This window comes from Pocillopora verrucosa, chromosome 7 (genome assembly GCF_036669915.1).
Source record: "Pocillopora verrucosa isolate sample1 chromosome 7, ASM3666991v2, whole genome shotgun sequence".
Taxonomy (NCBI): domain Eukaryota; kingdom Metazoa; phylum Cnidaria; class Anthozoa; order Scleractinia; family Pocilloporidae; genus Pocillopora; species Pocillopora verrucosa.
Window position 1 is genome coordinate 17,216,248 of NC_089318.1, and position 19,987 is coordinate 17,236,234.

A 19,987-nucleotide genomic window follows, 5' to 3' on the forward strand; every position below is an offset into this window, starting at 1 on the left:
GCCACTGAAGCTTGATAGCAAGTTCAAGATATAGATTCATGGGTTCTTCTTTCCATGGTTAGTCAGGGAACGTAAATGGTGCAACAAATGCCAGAGTTTTACAAACAGCTGCCTATCCTTATAAGGAAACACAAAGATAACCCGAAAGATTGCACTGGCAACTCAGTAAGACAGACGGACAAATAGACAGTTAAATAGGAGAAGTAGTCAAACATATAGGAACTCGTAAAAAGCGGACTCATAATTGTCACGAAATGGCGCAATGTAACAATACTATGGGCTCATTCAACTGTGCTTGCCTTCAAGGATTCTCAGGAGATGGTGTCCATTGCTTTGGTGTGATACATGACTTGACTTGAAGTCCCAGCTATAACTGTCGATTATACACACAATTTGTTTACATTACGCTTTATTTATAACAGTTAATCGAGGCTTGCTCCAAGGTCTGTTTTTATCATGATTGGAATCACATAATATAAAATAGAACTGAACATGGATAATGGAAAGATATACTGTATTTATGAAGTGTGCCGTCCCATTAGACATAAATTAAATACTTGATTAGGTAGTAGTCTTTAGTTGCCAATATTGTATTTGACAAAACTATAATCTGCAAAATACTAAGTTAGCTAATTAACGACTTTTCTTGCAGCCGCCATTATCCCAGAAGCAAAAGCCATTTTTCCTTTAAACAGCTTCTTTGAAACAAGGGAGATCACAAATAAACAACCCCAAGGCATTCGTGGAGATGTATCCTTAGCGACAGGTCCGAATGGTGACATAGGTGGCTCTTACCAATTCTTCGGGCATCCAAACAGCTACATCGAGTTCCCAAACGATGGGGGATTAGACTTGAAACACTCCATCACACTGTTATGTTGGCTGTATCCTGAAAATGCAAACACCGCACCTTTATTTAATTACGTACCAAGTGATGAATGGTCCGTTCGCTTTTGGATATTGGAAGGAAAACTTTACGTTGACTTCAAAAACAGAGAGTACTTATCTACATGGGATCCATTCTGGACCAATCAGCCTTTGGCGACGCACCAATGGCATTATGTAGGTGCCTCTTACGATTACACAACTGGAATGGCAAGTATATGGGCAAATGGAGTGAGAGTACTAGAGAAGAGTATCGGGGCCGGCATAACGCTAGGTACACAGGATAACGTCAGAGTTGGTGTTAGAGCAAAGGATCCTCGTTATTTGACCGCAAGAATTGCTGCCATGCAGTTTTATGACGTTGCCTTAACAGCAGAGCAAATTAATAAAGTGAAACGTCTTGGTTTAGGTAACCATGAATATGATGGGTCATACTAAGAACAGCTGTGTGTGGCATCTACTTATGCTTTTATGTGTTCAGTGTTTTCGAACTGGTCTGTTAGTTTTTTAAAACAGTTTACTTTTATTAATGATTTATTGATGAATTAATTTAAAAGCTCGTTGGATATCTGCATGCATACACAGGCATCTGTACTGGTTTAATTTACATCCAATCTTTATTCTGTTTTCTCACTTATTTCAAGTAAACATTTTCAAGTGTATTAGATTTTCATAACAATAGTGAAATCTGCACCAGCCTGTTGATGGTGATTATACTCAAGAATGGGATGACTTTGTTTCCAAAATTTCTATTTCTGCTTAGATGAAGATGAATGTCAGGATGAGAAACACAACTGTCACGCAAATGCTCAGTGTAACAACACTTTTGGCTCATATAACTGCACTTGCCTCAATGGGTACTCAGGAAATGGTGTGAGCTGTCTGGGTACGTACCACTTATTGAAACGAGTATTATCACGTGAATATAAAGCTACACAACCGTGCGTCGTGTTTTGGGTCATAAAGGATTTTCTGTCCACAGGATGGAAAACGAGAGGGATGTTCTTGAAAATACACGGTGACTAAGGCTACTTTCGTAAAAGTTTTACGTTACCTTCTCCACATTTCATAGGCCGCTACAAGAAGGAGTACCAGGGAAAATTCCCTGGTTTGAAGTTTGATAGCTGAAGAAGTTTTCTTTTAACTGAACTGTTTTTGCCACAGAGCGGGTACATTTTACCTTGATAACCACTTGTATCTTAAACGCTTTAAGCTTTTTTTTTTTTAGCCCCAACTATTTTCTTGTTTCGTTTAGATATCGACGAATGTACTACAAATGTGCACAACTGCGACCCACTGGCTGTTTGTAGCAACACTGTTGGATCTTTTCACTGTACATGCCTTGCAGGGTATAAAGGAAATGGCACAACTTGTGTAGGTGAGAGATGTTTCCGTGTTCAGGTAACACAAGTAGGCGTTGCCTGTCGTTCTCTATGGCAATGCATTGATAGGTTTAAGGACGAGAGTTTTTTGTGAATTCAGTGCAACTTATGAAAAGCTTCATTGGTGCAACCTGTACAATTAAACTATTCAAAATTCATGCTCGTTCCCAAGATTCTATAGATATCGACGGATGTGCAATATCAGCTCATAACTGTCATGGAGTTGACTGCTGGTTAAATTTACATCCAATCTTTATTCTGTTTTCTCACTTATTTCAAGTAAACATTTTCAAGTGTATTAGATTTTCATAACAATAGTGAAATCTGCACCAGCCTGTTGATGGTGATTATACTCAAGAATGGGATGACTTTGTTTCCACAATTGCTATTTCTGCTTAGATGAAGATGAATGTCAGGATGAGAAACACAACTGTCACGCAAATGCTCAGTGTAACAACACTTTTGGCTCATATAACTGCACTTGCCTCAATGGGTACTCAGGAGATGGTGTGAGCTGTCTGGGTACGTACCACTCATTGAAACGCGTATTATCACGTGAATATAAAGCTACACAACCGTGCGTCGTGTTTTGGGTCATAAAGGATTTTCTGTCCACAGGATGGAAACGAGAGGGATGTTATTGAAAACACACGGTGATTAGGGCTACTTTCGTAAAAGTTTTACGTTACTTTCTCCACATTTCACATGTCGCTACAAGAAGGAGTATCAGGGAAAATTCACTAGTTTGAAGTTTGATAGCTGAAGAAACTTTTTTTTAACTGAACTGCTTTTGCCACAGAGCGGGTACATTTTACCTTGATAACCACTTGTGTCTTAAACGCTTCAAGCGTTTCTTTTTTAGCCCCAGCTATTTTCTTGTTTCGTTTAGATATCGACGAATGTACTACAAATGTGCACAACTGCGACCCACTGGCTGTTTGTAGCAACACTGTTGGATCTTTTCACTGTACATGCATTGCAGGGTATAAAGGAAATGGCACAACTTGTGTAGGTGAGAGATGTTTCCATGTTCAGGTACCACAAGTAGGCGTTGCCTGTCGTTCTCTATGGCAATGCACTGATAGGTTTAAGGACGAGAGTTTTTTGTGAGTTCAATGCAACTGATGAAAAGCTTCATTGGTGCAACCTGTACAATTAAACTACTCGAAATTCATGTTCGTTTCCATGATTCTCTAGATATCGACGAATGCACACTATCAACTCATAACTGTCATGGAGTTGCTCACTGTTTTAACAATCAAGGCTCCTTCAGCTGTGAGTGCCGAAAAAACTACATTGGCGATGGGATATCATGTGAACCTATTGGTAAGAATTATGTCAAATTTCAATAAAATAATATTTAGCTGATAACTTGTTATTACGATCCTTTTATTGTCTGTGTACCGTTAAAGGCAGGATTTTATCTAGACCTTGAAAATCGATCGTTGAAATGTAAATCATAGGGCTATTTCATATTTCATTACACCCATATTAAGAAAGTTTGTTTTTCTGTGAGGGGGAAAAATGGTGCAAAAACTCTGCTAACTATATCATCCTCAGGAGATTTCTCAGTGACTATTAGAAACATTTCAAAAGACAAATATCAGGCCACACCTGTGCAACGCTCAGTCAAAAGTGTCCGCGAAGCCCTGATACTGGGCCTAAATAAAGATTTAACCGTCTTGACAAGTACCTTTGAATGGAGTGTGGTTAGCGAAATGGAGTTAGCTGCCTCGGAGTCAGCACAAGGAACTATAGTTAGTCAAGGGACAACGGAGTGGACGATAAACAAACGATCCATACCTGCTGGTATCTATCAAGTGAAATTCAATGTTACGCTTGCAATCGGAGATCCAGCATCCCCAAAAGTTCTTAACGCCTTTGATTATGGCTTCATCGAGGTTATTGCGGCTCCCGTGCGAGCTATTCTTGATGGAGGAAGCAGTGTACGGTGGGGGTCCAAGCAAAACGTCAACGTGGATGGCTCTTTAAGTTACGACGCAGACATTGGCCCTGGAATACATACCGGGCTCAATTTCAGTTGGTCCTGTCGGAGTGATACTTTTGTAAGCAACACTTGCTTCGGTTCTTTTCAAAACGAAGGAGACTCAAACCCTGCAATCATTACCATTGATCCAAGTAAACTTGAGATCGATAAGACCTTCTTCCTACGTCTGAATGTGTCCAAGGATTTGAGAAGTTCCTTTGCCGAAATGTCCTTTACGATAGCTGCAGGAGAGGTACCACAGGTGACCCTGAGGTAATTGTTATGAAGCATTAACAGTTAACTATAGAAAATGTAATACTCAAGGAATCGGGAAAGGAAAGCTCTTACAAATGTGGATACTCTAAAAAAAGGGTTGCTTTTACTTATCGGAAAAAAAATTTTACTCTCTAAACTTGCTAAACCTGTATCTAGCGCCATAACTCTAAAAGGCTAGTCTTGCTTTACTAAAACTACCCCGAAACTAACATTGACTAGCTTTACTTAATACAAGCAGGTGGTGGTTTGAAAGGGCAACTCGCCAATCTAGTAAAGCTGTTCTTTCACTTCTGTAACTGATGCCCTGGAGTTCTGTTAGTTAAGTCCCATTTTCTTGCAATTGATTTTACAGCTTCTCGTAAGTTGCCTTTCTGTTTTTTTTCCTTAGATGCTTTATAGATTGTGCCGCAGTAGTGTCTGCTTCAAACAAGCTCCGGGTGACATCAGAGTGTCTTAATTCTCCTTGCAATGGATCCCTCTACGAATGGCGTCTGTCCATACTAAAGGGTTCAGACAGTTGGGAAAATATACCTATTTTACCAAACATGACTTCAACAGCTGTAAATTCTACCAATATGATAATCAAGAAAAATTCATTAGAATCCAAATCGAAGTATAATCTAACATTAATGGTTACATCTTTGAAAGGAGCATACGGGCTTTCTGTGCTCCTCTTTGAAACCGCTGGAGAGCCGCATAATGGTTACTGCGCGCCGTCGGTCTCTGAAGGCGTCTCACTGGATACTGAGTTTACTTTTAAGTGCTTCGATTGGCAGGATACAAGCCTACCACTGACATATGAATTTGCACTTGGAGAGGCGCCTATATCTTATGGCACGTCACCCTCGTCCGTGTCGACAGTGTTACCTGCAGGATCGCCGAACGAAGATTTCCACCAACAAGTCACTATTGTCATTAGGAATGCGGTTGGAGTATCCGTTGTAGAGAAATTATTCATCAAGGTACAGGAATTGTTTCTATACGGGGGAATTTTTCAATGAAATAACTATTTACGCGACTCATGAAAACGTCAATTAAAATCTTTGCATTTTCCAATTTAATTCATAAACACTGTTTAGAAACTGTTTAAAAATGGCATAATCCTTACTGTGTGCTCGCTAGCCTTTCAATATCCAATTCTATCTCGTCGCCGCTCGGATCCAATAATGCCACCGAATTTTGTCTTAAACGCCAAAAACATATTTCAGTCAAGAAATGTATCTCACATATCCCTTGCAGGTAAAGCCATCATCTGGCCTTGATCCATGTGTTTCAACACCAGACGAAGTTGCAATCAAGTTAAAAGGTTTTATAGTCGGGGAAAGTAACAAGCTGGATGAATTTCTCAACAAGGGTGAACTCAGCCAAGCTGTTCAACTTGGTATATCTGTTTTCAAGTCTGCAAACGAAAAAAGTGAATGTGGACAAGAATTGGACCCAAGGGACAAAGTGTTGGTACGTTAAAAAAATTTCTCAAATACAGTCGGCAAGAACACTTAAACTTTCAGAGTTAAATGTTGTTTCTTATCATATACATACCGAGATTTACGCGCCAAAAAGCATCGAGAAAAAAATAGTCTCTTCGCGCCAGAGAAACCAGCTGATTGATCATAGGATATTTTTTACTAGTGAAAAACGACGCATCGACCCTCTCATTGGCTATATCATTATTTTCACCAGTGAACCGTGTCGCTTGCTCGCCGCTCCTCTTGACTGACAAATAGCATATTTCTATATGCAATGAGTCATTTTATAAGATTTTCACGTTTAGTTAGATCGCAAGCTTACGGACGGTAATAAAAATAAAAAACATGTAACACTTGTAGGACATATAGAGTTTCGTCTTAAAAAAACAAAACAGAAGAAAATAGGAATGATGAAAAAAAAGACCTAACATCGCAGTGAAGCAAGCCTCAGAAATTTCATCAGCCGTCATTCGAGTGAATAATTAAAACCCTGTTCTGATATCCTTTTCGATACGTTGAGTGGATGCGTTGAAAGGAAGGTCACATCAATAAAAACAGCCGAGTTTTACGGCGCCGTCATCCCGAGCAATCTTCATGTTCCGGTGAATTCGGCTGATGTTCAATCATAGAACACACGCATTAGGCAGTTTGTTTTCTAGTTGACGTGTAAAAAAACACTTACGTGCTTTTATGAGCCACAATTCGGCCGGATTTGTCTGTAGCCAAAAGTTTGTCTGCTGGATTTGTCCGTAGTCTGTCACTAGTCTGTAGCCAAAACTTTACTCAGGAGGGCTGACTGTCTAGATGGAGGAGAGGAGATATGTTTCTAATGTCTTAAAGGCGAATGGCTGTACAAAAACTTTTCTCCGTAACTGCCAAAAACGTGTGACAACTAGTAGCTCTCCTAATGAAAGGGAACCAGCGACTGGTTTTGCTGTTATTCCTTACATTCAGGGTGTTACGGAACCCATCAAGAGATTTTGAATAGCCGCAACCGGTTAAGGATCCTGTCACGGAAGTACAACGAACCGACACCATTTCTTCTATTCCTTGCAATGACTGTGGCAACGAATACATCAGACCGACCAAACGTCAGTTTGATACACGTTTGAAAGAGCATCAAAAAGTGGTTTTATTTTGCAAAAAAGAAAACTCAGCTTTATCGGAGCACACATGCCTAAATAAGCACACACTTGGGTGAGATAAGTCTCAAATTATCACCATTAATCGGCGTTGCCACCAGCGCCTTTGTTTGAAAGCTTGACATATTAACTCCGCCCACGCTCCTTTAAATCGTGATGATTGTGGCTTACTTCCTGATTCCCATTTACACCCCGTCAGAAAAAAGGTAGCTAATTAGTGATCGTATAAAAAGGCCTCTTGTTGCAGCGTTTTAGATCATCCCTGATAAGGGTACCAGACAGGAGTGTCGAAACGTTGGGTCTATGAATCGTAACTTCTTCAGTTACGTTCATAAAATCTGTAAACCAGAATGGCATCAAACCATGTCCGACTGTCCACCTGGTTGCCATGTGAGCTTTAATATATTTGAACATCTAACTTTCAGGTTCTGTACTAAAGACTATAAAACTTCAGGAAAAAGTGTTATATTCGACCTACCAGGGTAGTGTAATTTCTAAACTATTGTATATTGTGAACTTTGATGGTTTGACACTTCTGACAGCTTACGTCTTCTTCAACCATTATTTGAACAATTCTAGCACGGACTCTGATTGGCTATGGTATAGAGCATGCTGACTACCCTCTTTTCGCTCTGGAAATAAACTTTGTTTTGAACATTGAAAGTAATGCGTGGGTAATTTAACGGATTCTTTATTATAAAAGATAGAAAAGCCTAAACTGTGCTCTGTTCCGTTGTACAGCACTTAGGAAGTGGCTAGAGCACTCAAGAAGTGAGGACAAACACTCAACTACAACTCCTGTTTCTCCGTACACTTCTTTCGTGTTCTAGCCGCTTTCTGCGTGCTTTACAACAGAACAGAAGCAGTTAAAGCCTTTTCGATTTGTTAATGAGGCGCAACATTTCTTCTTGTTGCTAGATTTCCAACACATTGATATCAAAGTTTACAGCCATAACACCAGAGAATCTTGAAATGTCTCGCTTGATTATGTCAGTAGTAAGCTTGGCCATGGGACTGGAGGTTCAACAAAAATGCGAGAGCTGCAGTGACGGTGGCGGTAACAGTAACAATAACAATATGGTACGACGCCTTTTTTTTGTTTCTTTTAAATCCTTTTCTTAACATAAATTAAAGTTTAAACCCAAGGATGATAACCATTAGTGACAGATTATTTCCCGAAAACGATGCATCCGATCGAAAATGAATGAAATATCTTAATCTGTAATCGAGATAGGCAACAAGCCTATCCTCCCAGGTGAATCGTAATAAAAGAAAGCTCTATAATTCTGCAGTTATTCTTTATAAATAAAATTAAATTAAACAATCCACCAATCTCTCCCTACAATTTTAATTTCAATGAAGTATACGACGCGTTGGTGTTATTCTCTTTAGGAATTAACGATGCAATTGACTGATAGTACAGCAAATATGATGATTTCCACCCTTAATGATCCGGAGCAGCCTTTCACACCGGAATTAGAAAAAACAGCTTCAAGTGTTACAGGTTGCCTCACAAATGTTCTCAAGTCCGCTGCGGGCTCGAGTCAGGACGACATAGTCTCGGCAGTAACCCCACCCTCTCCAGAGGTAAAGGTCACTAGTACAGTTACATGTCACAGAGATCAGTTTCGTTTTTGCCACCAATTCAGGATGGGTCAATTTAAATAGATAGACTTTACATTCAGCGAACAAAACGGCGAGACCATGAACGCAGCGAAGAAGAATAGTGTATTACGATTTTATTAGTTTTAATAAAGTGGAAAAGTCGTCGTATTAACCACGTAATCATTTGACTGAACAACATTCTTTGACTTTCTTTTCAGTTCGTGAAAAAGGCCTCCGAAAAACTCAGCAACGTGTGTGATGCATTTTTTGGCCGCTTGGTTTCATCAGAAGATCTGCTCTTAAAGACTCCAAACTTGGCAATATCCCTGAAAAAGGTCACAGCTAATGATGCAAAAGGACTCAGCATGGGAGATGGACCAAGTAAATTCAAGCTCCCGAGCAGCCTTGGGAATATAGGTGGTGGAGAGATAAATGCAAAGGTATGATGCCATTCTTATCCTAGCTAGCCATTCGTATTCTAGAAATCGCAGCCTTAATTGGTAACTATACTTTCCTGTCCCCATTTATACTCAATAAATATGATAAAATGACAAAATCTATTTTTTTCTACGCGAGCAAAACTCCCGAAATCACCCTTGTCAACTAAATTTACCAATACCATATTGTGTTCTCTTTCAGATGCAAGCTGTTGATTTTAACCCTTTCACTTGGGACAATAGCAGCAAGAAAATCAAATCCCACGTCACGACTCTTGAGCTTAAAAGTAATAGCGCGGAAAAGATAAATGTATCAAATCTTGACAATGACATTGAGATCTTGATTCCCATCTCCAGTCCACCTCACAACTCAACCAACGGCACGCAGCATAGTTTTCTTAAGCCAAATCAGATTTCAGTTCGAAGTTATTACGCAGAATTAGCCCATGTTCCTGTATCTCTTAAGTTGAGTATGGCCAAAGCGGGAATACAAATCAATCTGTTCATAAAATTTGGAAAAAGGCCAATGATAAATGACTTTGACCACAATTTTACAATGGTGTTTACATCTACATGTGACAACCAAACAGATGCTAATGTAACCTGCTTTATAAGGGATAGCTCAGTTACAGTGATGCCTTCTAAGCCAGGTTTCGTCTACGCGGGCTTATTGTCTAAAAGCCCTAAGAATGAAAGTCAACATTCTAGGCAAAGAAGATCCTGTTCTGGTAATCGTCGAAAACGACGGTCATGTGTGGGCGTTAAAGATCCACCGCCAAAAGGATCTCTTAGCACTGTGATTCCGAAATATGATCCAAACACAGACATTAACTACACTTTGACCATCACCCAGTCGAGTTGTTTGTATTGGTCAGAGAACACAGAAAAGTGGACTGCGGAAGGTTGCCGGGTAAAAATTAATCATTTCTTAGTTTTACTACTACTTAGTCAGCTTTACTGAGTCAAATTCCTCATGCATTTGACACTGTCGCCTACCTTCGATAAGGAAAGCAATCTTAACATTTCTATGGAAGGGAGCTGTTGCTACAAATAATATAGGGTTAGAACAACTAATCAACTTGTTTGTTTTTATTTCTTCTCTTTTGTGTCGAACGGGTCTCAGGGTTCGTTTACTAAAGCAATTCACCAACTCGGCTCGGGATTAAACTTTTCTAAGTTAATTACGATCGTGCCTGAGTTTAATTTGGAAACAATCATTTACAGAAGTCGAGGTAAAAGATAATTTTAATATATTTCACACAGACACAAAAAAGTAGTTGTACTCTTTCAATATACCAAAAACACGATAGGAATTTGAACTCTTAACTCGCGCTTTTGCGCTTTTCTGCTCGGAGATGAATTTGCTATTAATTTTCGAACTGGGTAATCAACGCACGCGAAAAGCACTAATCCCTTGTGTGCTATACACTAATGCACAAGATAATGTTCATTTCTTCCGCTTAATTGAATTTTTTTTGTTTTCGTTAAAGGTAAGCCAAGACTCGAACACCACCCATCTTAAATGTCTCTGTAATCATTTAACATCTTTTGGTGGAAACTTCATCCAAGCACCAAACCCAATTGACTTCGACAAAGTTTTTACTGAGTTTTCAAACCTTGCTGAAAGTGGCAATATTTCAGTACTTGTGACAATTGCCTGTTTTTTCCTTCTGTACTTCGTTGTCTTAATCCTTGCAAGGAGGGCCGACAAGAGAGATGTAGACAAGGTAATCATTTCTCAACCTGCAGACGCGTATTTCGAATTATTTTCACCTTTGAATACTTCCTTTTTTTTTTTTTTTCAGATTTGCTTTCCTAAATTGATACCGCTCGTGAAGGAAGGAGCTTATTATTACGATATGGTTATAAGCACGGGCGTTTGGAAACATTCAGCAACAACAGCTAACATAACCATCAGTATCAAGGGCGAAAATAATGGGCATAGTCAAATTCCGTTGAGAGAGAAAGGGGAGACGAGTGAGCTTTTCGGACGAGGAAGTATCAACGGCTTTGTTCTCGTGATGAAAGAATCCATTGGCCCTTTAAAAGAAATTACTTTGGATCATGATAATTCGGGTAACAATCCGTCTTGGTTTGTGGAAACCGTAGTTATCCAAGATCGTCAGACCGAAGAAAGATGGGTTTTCCCCATCAATAGATGGCTTGCGTTGGAAAAAGATGACGGCCAAATAGAGGTAACTGTGGACAGCAAATCTTACTCTGCCTTCTCAGCTCAGGTTCGCTCGCGCTTGGCCAGAAAACTTGCCGACAGTCACTTGTGGATGTCAGTGTTTGGGAAAGCATGTAGCAGTACCTTTACACGTGTGCAAAGAGCTTCATGCTGCCTTTCAGTTCTGTTTAGTGCCATGATAGCAAATGCCATGTTCTATAACATTGGTGGCGAATCTGATGGTGCTATACAGGTTGGGCCTTTTAAGTTTTCTTGGAGACAGATAGTCATCGGAGTACAAAGTGGCATTATCATTGCACCAGTAAACATAATAATTGCCTTCTTATTTAAGTCTAGCAGACCGAGAAAGAAAAGGAGTGAGAAATACCAAGTTACAGACGAGGCCCAGCGACTTTTGGATGAAATAACGGACACTGGTTGTATGCTGCCTCATTTCTTTGTTTATTTGAGCTGGTTTCTCTGCTTCTGTACGACAATGGCAGCAGCAACGTTTACGCTGTTTTACAGTTTAATGTGGGGAAAGGAAACCTCTGAACAGTGGCTTGCTTCTATTCTCATTTCCAACGGACAAGATATTTTCGTTGTACAGCCCACGAAGGTTATGATAGCAGTCATGGTTATTTCCTTTCTCTTCACAAAAAAGAACAGGGGCAAATGCGAAGAAGAAGAAGAGACCACTATCGATTCAATCGCAATTGAGATAGATTTTTTGGGCGATGATTCCAAACAGCGCTATAAGAAATATCAGCAGAAAAAGATGAGGGAGAGATCAAAAAAGGAAGCTCAGTTAACAAGCATGACAAAAGAAATTGTTCTGCATTTGATATTTGTGTTTCTTCTGGCTATCGTATCTTATGGGAACAAGAATGCAAATCGTTTTCTGATGACGTCCGAGATGAGAAATCGATTTACTAACTTTAATCTGGTAAGATTAGTATGATTATGCAAGCCACTCCGTATCGGTTTACTAACTTTAATCTGGTAGGATTAAAAATGTTTATTTGTCCGCAGTTGTAAAATATTTGGCAGTGTTCAAAAGCTATCTCGCATTATAATCGACCCTTGTATCAGAGAAAGATAACAGACTCGTAGATTTTTAACAGAGAAATAGATACCAAAGTCAGGCGCAATACCACACCTAGCGATGGCAAGTAAGCAGACTAATTCATCACAAATATATCTGTAATGAAGCAATTTTCTACTTGATGAAAATAATGACTTTTACCTTTACAAAAAAGTAATAGCGGTGTTTCTATGGATTTCAAACTCACGTTTGCTATTAAGTGCAGTGGGCGTTTGAAGTCTTTGTTTATTAATGTTTTATTCATTGTTTCCTACTTGCATTTAAGATTGGCGGTTAGTCTCTTTCCCCCTTTACTTCGTTCTAGTCTTTTGATTTAATGCTTGATCGTTAATTGTTTGTTTGTCTAATAGTCATGCGAATCACACATTCTATCCTCTTGCGGGGTCCTTAGATCTTAATGTATTTATTTTATAATTACTTATTCTTTATTCTAGGTAGAGGATGCGCACGGTTTAGGAGCATGGTTAAAGAGCGAATTCATACTAAACATCTATAACCAGGCGTGGTACAACGGACTTGAAGAGAAAAACGATTTGTACATCGGGAACAAGATGTCGATATTGGTGGGAATGCCCTGGTTGCGACAGCTCAGAATTAAAAAAAGTAAACTTTGGTCAGAATATATCATTTTTATAAACAAACAGGTTATCGCAGAGGACTGTTTGAACTTGACGATGGACAATGGAGCTCCTAACTTGGTGGGAAAAAATCCCTAATATACAATTGGAAAGTGCTAGTTGAAAGAGGAAAATATCATAATGGCTTAATCAATTCGAAAACTGTAACTCTGGAAATTAAAAGGCTCGTTACTAACACACTAAGTTATTATACTGGAGGCGCAGAGATAGGGCATAGCAACAAGATGAAAACAATTGTCTAGAATACATTTCAACTCGCTGCTTACGACCTGACTCAAAAGCAATTTTAGAACAATAACCTTCAACTCGATATCAAGAAACTTTACCGAAGTGCTCTTTTTTTGCTCAGCATTTTTCTCTTTCTCTGTTTCACTTTATCTGCATTTGAGAAAACTGTTAATCTTAGAGTAACTTATTCCTCTATATTTATTTTTACTTGAAGGTTCCTGCAGTTTACTCTCGAGAATTATAGCAGAATGTTATTACGACTATTCTCCAGAAAATGAGGACACGACTTTGCTAAGTCTTCCAGGTTGGATACCACTCTCCCTCAATACTTCGTGGCCTGATGCCCTCCAAATTTGCCCTAAGCCTTGGCGATATCAATCAGCAGCAGAACTTCGCAACGATCCCATTCTTGCGTCGTACAACTCTTATGAAGGGGGTGGTTATGCAGCAGTCATGGGATACGATGAAAGCACTGCACAAGGCGTCCTCGACGAGACTATTACTAATGGATGGCTTGATCGCCAAACCCGAGCTGTAATTCTAGAGTTTGCTGTTTTCAATGTCAATACAAACTTGATTAGCGTTGCCACATACTTCTACGAGGCCTTAGCTACTGGTGCAGCCTACACTTCAAGGAGAATTGAAACACTGGAAATGTACAGCACTGAGTCAGGAGCTCTGATGTTTTTCTTAATTGGCCAGTTTCTGTTCATGGCAATGGTCCTCTTTTACCTCATAGTTATGTTGGTTCACCTTTATCAACAACGCCTAGGTTTCTTCAAGTCTGTTTGGAACATGGTGGACTTCTTTATGATAATTTTCTGTGTAGCCTCTGTAGCATTTTACATGATAAGAGCTAAAAGCGTTTTGAACACTATCAAATCTATTCAAGCCAATCCATATGAAATCGTGCATTTCCACACAGCCTTGGATTGGCTTAACCTTGAAAATGCGTCTATTGCTGTTGCTGTTTTCATGGTGACAGTCAAGCTTCTGAATCTAATTCGTTTTAACCCACATGTAATATACTTGTTTTCGTCTTTTCGGCAATCTATAGGCTGTCAACTCTCGTATGTGCTCCTTTTTATGATCGTGTTTAATGCATTTGTTGTAACAGGTATGATATTTTTCGGTGGTATGGTATTAGAGTATTCTAGTTACCTTAATGCAGTCATGTCGCAATTCGAATTCCTGTTAGGAAAAGCAATCCCGATGGATGTTCTTCGAAGGGAAAAACCCTTCATTAGTCCGACGTTTGCGTTTTTGTTTTGTATATTCACAAGTATATTTCTTATGAATATTCTGATTTCTATCCTTAACGAATCATACGGTGACGCAAAATCAAACGCAGAGGAAAATGCAACAGAGCTTGAAATGGCACGTTTTATTGAGGAGCGTTTAATGGAAAATTTCCACGAGGGAATTAATCGGACTGAGTTTAAGTTGTTTTGCGATGAGGCAATATTCGCCAACATGTGCCTTTCTGAAGCAGAACCATTCTGTTTGAATTCTGGATGTATTATCCGATGTACAGAGGAACGAATGCTAAAAGTGGAAAAGAGACTTATTGTTCTTACTCAACGAACAGAATACATGGAGGCTGATTATTTGAAAGAGGAAAATGACTTTACTGACCTCTTGTTATTAATGATAAATCCTTCGATGCGTGATTAAGAAAAGAAACCAAAAGATCATCCCTAAGTTATCTCAGTTTTCTTTTGCTGAAATTGTTATTGGCTTTTCTTGGAAGCGTAGATATCATTAAATGATTTTTTTAGGTAATTGCATCTTAGAAGTAAGGCTTGAGGGAAATATCCAACAACAAAATTATCAAACGAAATACACGACGTTTTGTCATCGTCGGATGCCATTGTAGCTTAGGTTTTGCATCGTAAAAGAATCTACAATCAAGCACATAGGGTGGAAGAATACTTTAAGTGACAGAACATGTGATTACTGAGAAAATATGTTCATTAAAAAAGCAGTTTTGCCCTACTTGAGTATTAACTACTGGCTTAAGATGTCTGATATATGACTTTCATATGTCAGGTAGTCAAGATTTCTCCTGCATTTCTTTAAGGTGGGATAATGGTGTTTGAGGTTCATTGACTCCATATTGTGTTGAAATAGACGCTCGCGAAGGTAGCCGATATACTGCTTGAAATATGAGATGACACAGCCACCAAGTATTTGCAATGTAAAATGAGCCTCCCTGCTCCAAAGGCATACTAAAACCACCCTTTAGCCATGGAGTGTTAGCCCAGTGGTTGAGGTGTGACAGGGTACAAGCCTGACCATCAATATCAACCACGGTGCTTAAGTCAAGCCCCTAGCAGCCTCAAAGAAAAATTCCAGCTAAATATCACTTCATTAAGAAATGTTTCCTCTCCACTTGCTACAAAAAAAGTGGTAATCCCATTTCTAAAACCTTTGCCCATGAAGAAAAACTTAAAGGTCGTGTGTTGGCTAATAAAGATCGTTCTCACTAATTCATTTCCGATTGTGGATTAAAGTTGAAATGAGAGGTGTTTTGCTTTAACCGTAGCTACAATTGGCGACAAAACTGTTGACACATTGACCTTTTCAACCTCCTATTACTTCAATTTTATATTTAAGTAAACGTTTTCGTCCCACAACCCCCCAGTCCTTCAAAAAAAACAAGAACAACAACAAAAACACAATAATTTAGTGGTTAAGAGACTGGTAGAAACAGGAGTGTTATTCTACACAAAGATACAACTCTTCAATCACCATGTTTCAGCTAATTGTAGATACATTAAGACAGCCCCATGATATTTTGTATAAAGAAATTATATTTAAGCATATCATTTGCTTATTCGAAGATGATCGAAAAGCAAACACCTGCATTGTTTATCAAATAGTGGTATACCCAAGTTTCACTAATTAAATTATTAAGAACTAAGCTCTCGCAAAATAAATCTTCATCAGGTTTTTATCAACCCATCTAAAAGGAATCCGCAAATACGCTATGCTTAATTCTCTATCGCCATGCTAAACGTCTGTGATCGATCCAGTCGTTAAGGGTATTGAGGAAATTATGAGGTATCACCCTAGCAAGATAAAAATGTAAATTTATATTCTAAGTTAATTTAAAGCGAACATACACTTTGTTACTATGGCTTCAAATTTCAAATCATTCCTCTAATAGGTCCTCAATAGGTCCTCAGTGCCGTTTTCCCCATGATTAATCAGTGACGTTTTAAAGCTAAGGATCATGTGGAATTGTCCAGCAGCACGGTTATATCGTTACAGAATAAAAGTTACATAATATCTGTAACTTTCCTGGATTAAAAGGGCTTCCATTGAACACGGTATATTGGGATTGCATAAAAATTTGTTATTCAAACAAAAGCAGCGTCTGCGGGCTTATTTTGCTCTAGAAAATTAGAAACCCAATATGTTCTCACGTATGAGAGAATTACGTATTAAATTTTTATAGTTACAATATATTCATGCAAACAGCGATATCTAGAGGATCAGTCAGACTCTTCGTTGAAAGATTGAAAGTCAGACTTAACGTTCTGTAAATTACCAACTTGATAAAGAAAAAAATTGATGTCGAAAATATTTCACTCATATTTACACACTTACATGTACGTCGTAACCAGTGGATGTAAAAAATTGATGTTTCTCAAACTTTCTTCATGTCATCTTCATGTAAGCCTATCTAATGCTTTATTTTCTACAAGGTTGGTGAGTGCGTATACTAATACGTTTTAATGTAAGAAGTCTTAGAAAACAGCGCAGTTTGGGTTTGTCAATGGCGTCCACTCGAAGGATTGGGTAAAAGAAAATGCGGATTGGCTTTTGTGCATCTTCTCATTGAGTCCTCCGTAATAATCCAAAACATGACAATCAAGCGCTACGGGAATTTAGACTCACTCGTACAAAAAGTTATTTTTTAGATCAAAATAAAAAATTCTTATTTTGAAGGATATCCCGTTTTGGCATATGTACATCAAGCTTTAAAGAGGAATTTATCTGAGGTCGTTTTGTTCCCAGGGAACGAATTGCTTGCAGAATACTGTATCGATTGAAAACTGTCTTAATGAACCCCTGTCCTTATTATTGTCGGAATATTCAAAACAACTGTGTCTAGGAAAGCCTATCTATTCATAATTTAATAACCTTTGCAGTAACCACGTAGTGATAGCCTAGGTAGTCTAACAGAATAATATACTGTGGGGGGTTCTCGTTCATATTCACCAACGCACAAAATGAGTACAATACGTACACTGTGAGCAAAATCAATAGTCAAGCTAACAGTTCAAAAACAAGAAATCCATCAAAAGAATAAATAACGAAAAACTTGTGGAATCTTTGCATAGCCGTGGGATACCTAAGCACTCTAATATGTGCGATCATGTTCATCAACATCCTGCACCAGGCTATCAGTCAATCAGCACAGAAAGATATGTATTAAGAAATTATTCTGCTTTAAAACAAAAAATGGGACAACAGAAAAATAATAAATTTCCAGTTACCTTCAATCTAAAATTATTCGTACTTCCATTTGTCTACATCACCACCAATTTCCACCAAAATGATAATTAGGAGGATTATGTGTTGAAACTGTGATTACGTAACATGCTTCTTCTCGGTTTGGAATAAGAAGAGAATAAGAATAAGAAGATGAGCAGGTTGCCTTTTAATTTTTTCTCTTTTTGATCATTATACTGAGAGATAAACGTATTTTTTAACCTACAGAACCAAAAAATCCCTCTCTCTATAGGTTCCAATCTTGATCGTGGTAACTAGTGGAGGTTTAGGGAGTGGAGGTATGTTTTTGCTCACGTAATTTTGTAATAAAGGACACTCTCATATTAGTAGAAAAATTTTTCCGAGATTAGGATGTTTAATGAACGTTGCGCAGAATGAGTTACTTATGCTCCTAAAGCCTATGTAAACGTATTTTTCTTGTTCAGTTTGGTATCTATCGCCTTTATTCAAGGGATGTTTATGTTACAACGAAATTATATTGTAAGCATTTGCCGTTACAATTGTGTTTTACAGAACAATCGTCGTAGAATTGCATATGGGGCTTCCGCGCTTTTTAAAACATTACCAAGACGATGCTAACAAAAATTTACAATGGCAATCTGTCAATATGGAGAGAAGAGCTAATACACTTAAGAACAAGTCTCTGTAAGAATCAAAGAACTCAGGAAATGAAAATTTTCAACCCCCCTTCAAATTTTGCATGCAGTTAGGCACTAAGGGGGGATGCACAAAAATCCCCTTTTTAAAGGTTGCAGCACTCTTGTTGCCATGGTAACAATGGCTGCTTGTTCGAGGCCTGGGGCCTCATTTTCATAAAAAAACGTCGCAAAAAAAGAGTGAAATGTTTATTTCTCTATCTCAAGCTAAATACAACATCACAAATTGGCACTTCTACCATACATAGTGACATTATTCGTCTTCAATTTGATGCATTTAATTTTCCCTGGGAGTGAATGTGAACACACCAATAGATTAGACACTTCCGGTCATTTTTGTTATCGGGTAAAACAGGGAAAATGTTTATCTAAATTTCTTCAAAAATACACGGATTCTGGAACAGAAACTACCCACCTAGCTGGTTATAATATTCTAGTTTTTAGATATGTAAAAATCTCTGCCGGCCTGCCTCTACTTTCCACAGGGGCAATTTGCGAACGAAGCTCAAAAATCAGATACTGTATAATTTGGCGATGTTTACATCTAATGTTCTAAACAACAAACGTTTCAGACAAATGAAACGTGCGAGGCTTTGAAAGAATGTTATCTTATGAGCAATATCCCGAAGAGAAATCTCGCCTCTGGTTGTCATCTTTAAAAAAAAATCGATCAACCTTCATGGAGGACTACTCGACGTAACTACAGACATAGACCTCAAATCGTGTGCATATCATCCAGATTCCGAGTGCTGCACCTTCTTTCATGGGAATTTGAGCAATCCAAAATCCTCTGAAGATACACTCTTATACTTGTATGTCTTTTGAAACATGTTAAAGTCGGCTGATCTACACGAAACTATCCTCACACCGGTCATTTGTCATTAACATGTACGTTATCACGATGGCATGACGCTGTATATCTCCGTAAAGTTTCCGTCGGTCGCTTCAATGAAGACGGCAAACGGATATTTTTCATAAATGTCAGCAGATTTCCGCGAATTCTAAAGTAAAAATAATCAAAAAAAAAAAAGGAAAACTTTGATTGAACGCTCGTAAACACTGAGAATTTGAGAGTATAAATCGTAACTTGTCAGCGGCAGTACTACATTTAAACAGAGGCATCTTGTTACAAATAGCAGATTCGGGCAGTTATCTTTTCCTTTTGAAAGGAACTAAGATATTTCGAATCATCTGAAAACTGTCAGAAAACTGTTAAAAAATTTGCATAAGATACGATGATATTATCACCACCGCAATGCAATGGAGTCAATCAATGTTTCCTTCCACGTCTTGATAAAGAAAAAATCACAACAAAGTTCGAAATAAAAGGTTTAATGAAACCATAATGTCATTATTCCATCTTTCAAACAACTTATTATCCACACGCAAATCGCAACTCGTCACTTAAACGGAACTCCACATGGTTAATATGTAATCTGGATTGCTTCATGTCCTTCAGGTTTTCCTGATTTCCTCATTATTTTTCCAT

At 38.4% G+C, this 19,987-nt stretch overlaps 2 protein-coding genes across 2 annotated transcripts in view; one reads left to right on the forward strand and one right to left on the reverse strand.

Annotated features, from left to right (window-relative positions):
• The window catches only part of LOC131787205 (matrilin-4-like), a 402,738-nt gene that overhangs the window by 268,211 nt on the left and 114,540 nt on the right, over positions 1-19,987 (reverse strand). The window lies entirely within an intron of this gene.
• On the forward strand, positions 255-14,995 carry LOC131799256 (polycystin-1-like protein 2). Its single transcript, XM_066169507.1, has 18 exons — positions 255-336; positions 653-1,294; positions 1,649-1,771; positions 2,114-2,263; positions 2,667-2,789; positions 3,157-3,279; positions 3,465-3,593; positions 3,828-4,527; positions 4,919-5,492; positions 5,770-5,985; positions 8,057-8,218; positions 8,531-8,725; positions 8,962-9,183; positions 9,383-10,090; positions 10,671-10,907; positions 10,986-12,296; positions 12,890-13,058; positions 13,536-14,995. Exons 1-18 carry the CDS (start codon positions 255-257, stop codon positions 14,993-14,995), a joined length of 7,326 nt encoding a protein of 2,441 aa, XP_066025604.1.

Bases quoted from the DNA above. Each gene is read 5' to 3' on its own strand.
- LOC131799256 (XM_066169507.1), top strand. From the start codon at position 255: ATGGCGCAATGTAACAATACTATGGGCTCATTCAACTGTGCTTGCCTT. The intron at 2,790-3,156 runs GTACGTACCACT...TGTTTCGTTTAG, and splicing joins AGATGGTGTGAGCTGTCTGG to ATATCGACGAATGTACTACA. The intron at 9,184-9,382 runs GTATGATGCCAT...GTTCTCTTTCAG, and splicing joins GTGGAGAGATAAATGCAAAG to ATGCAAGCTGTTGATTTTAA.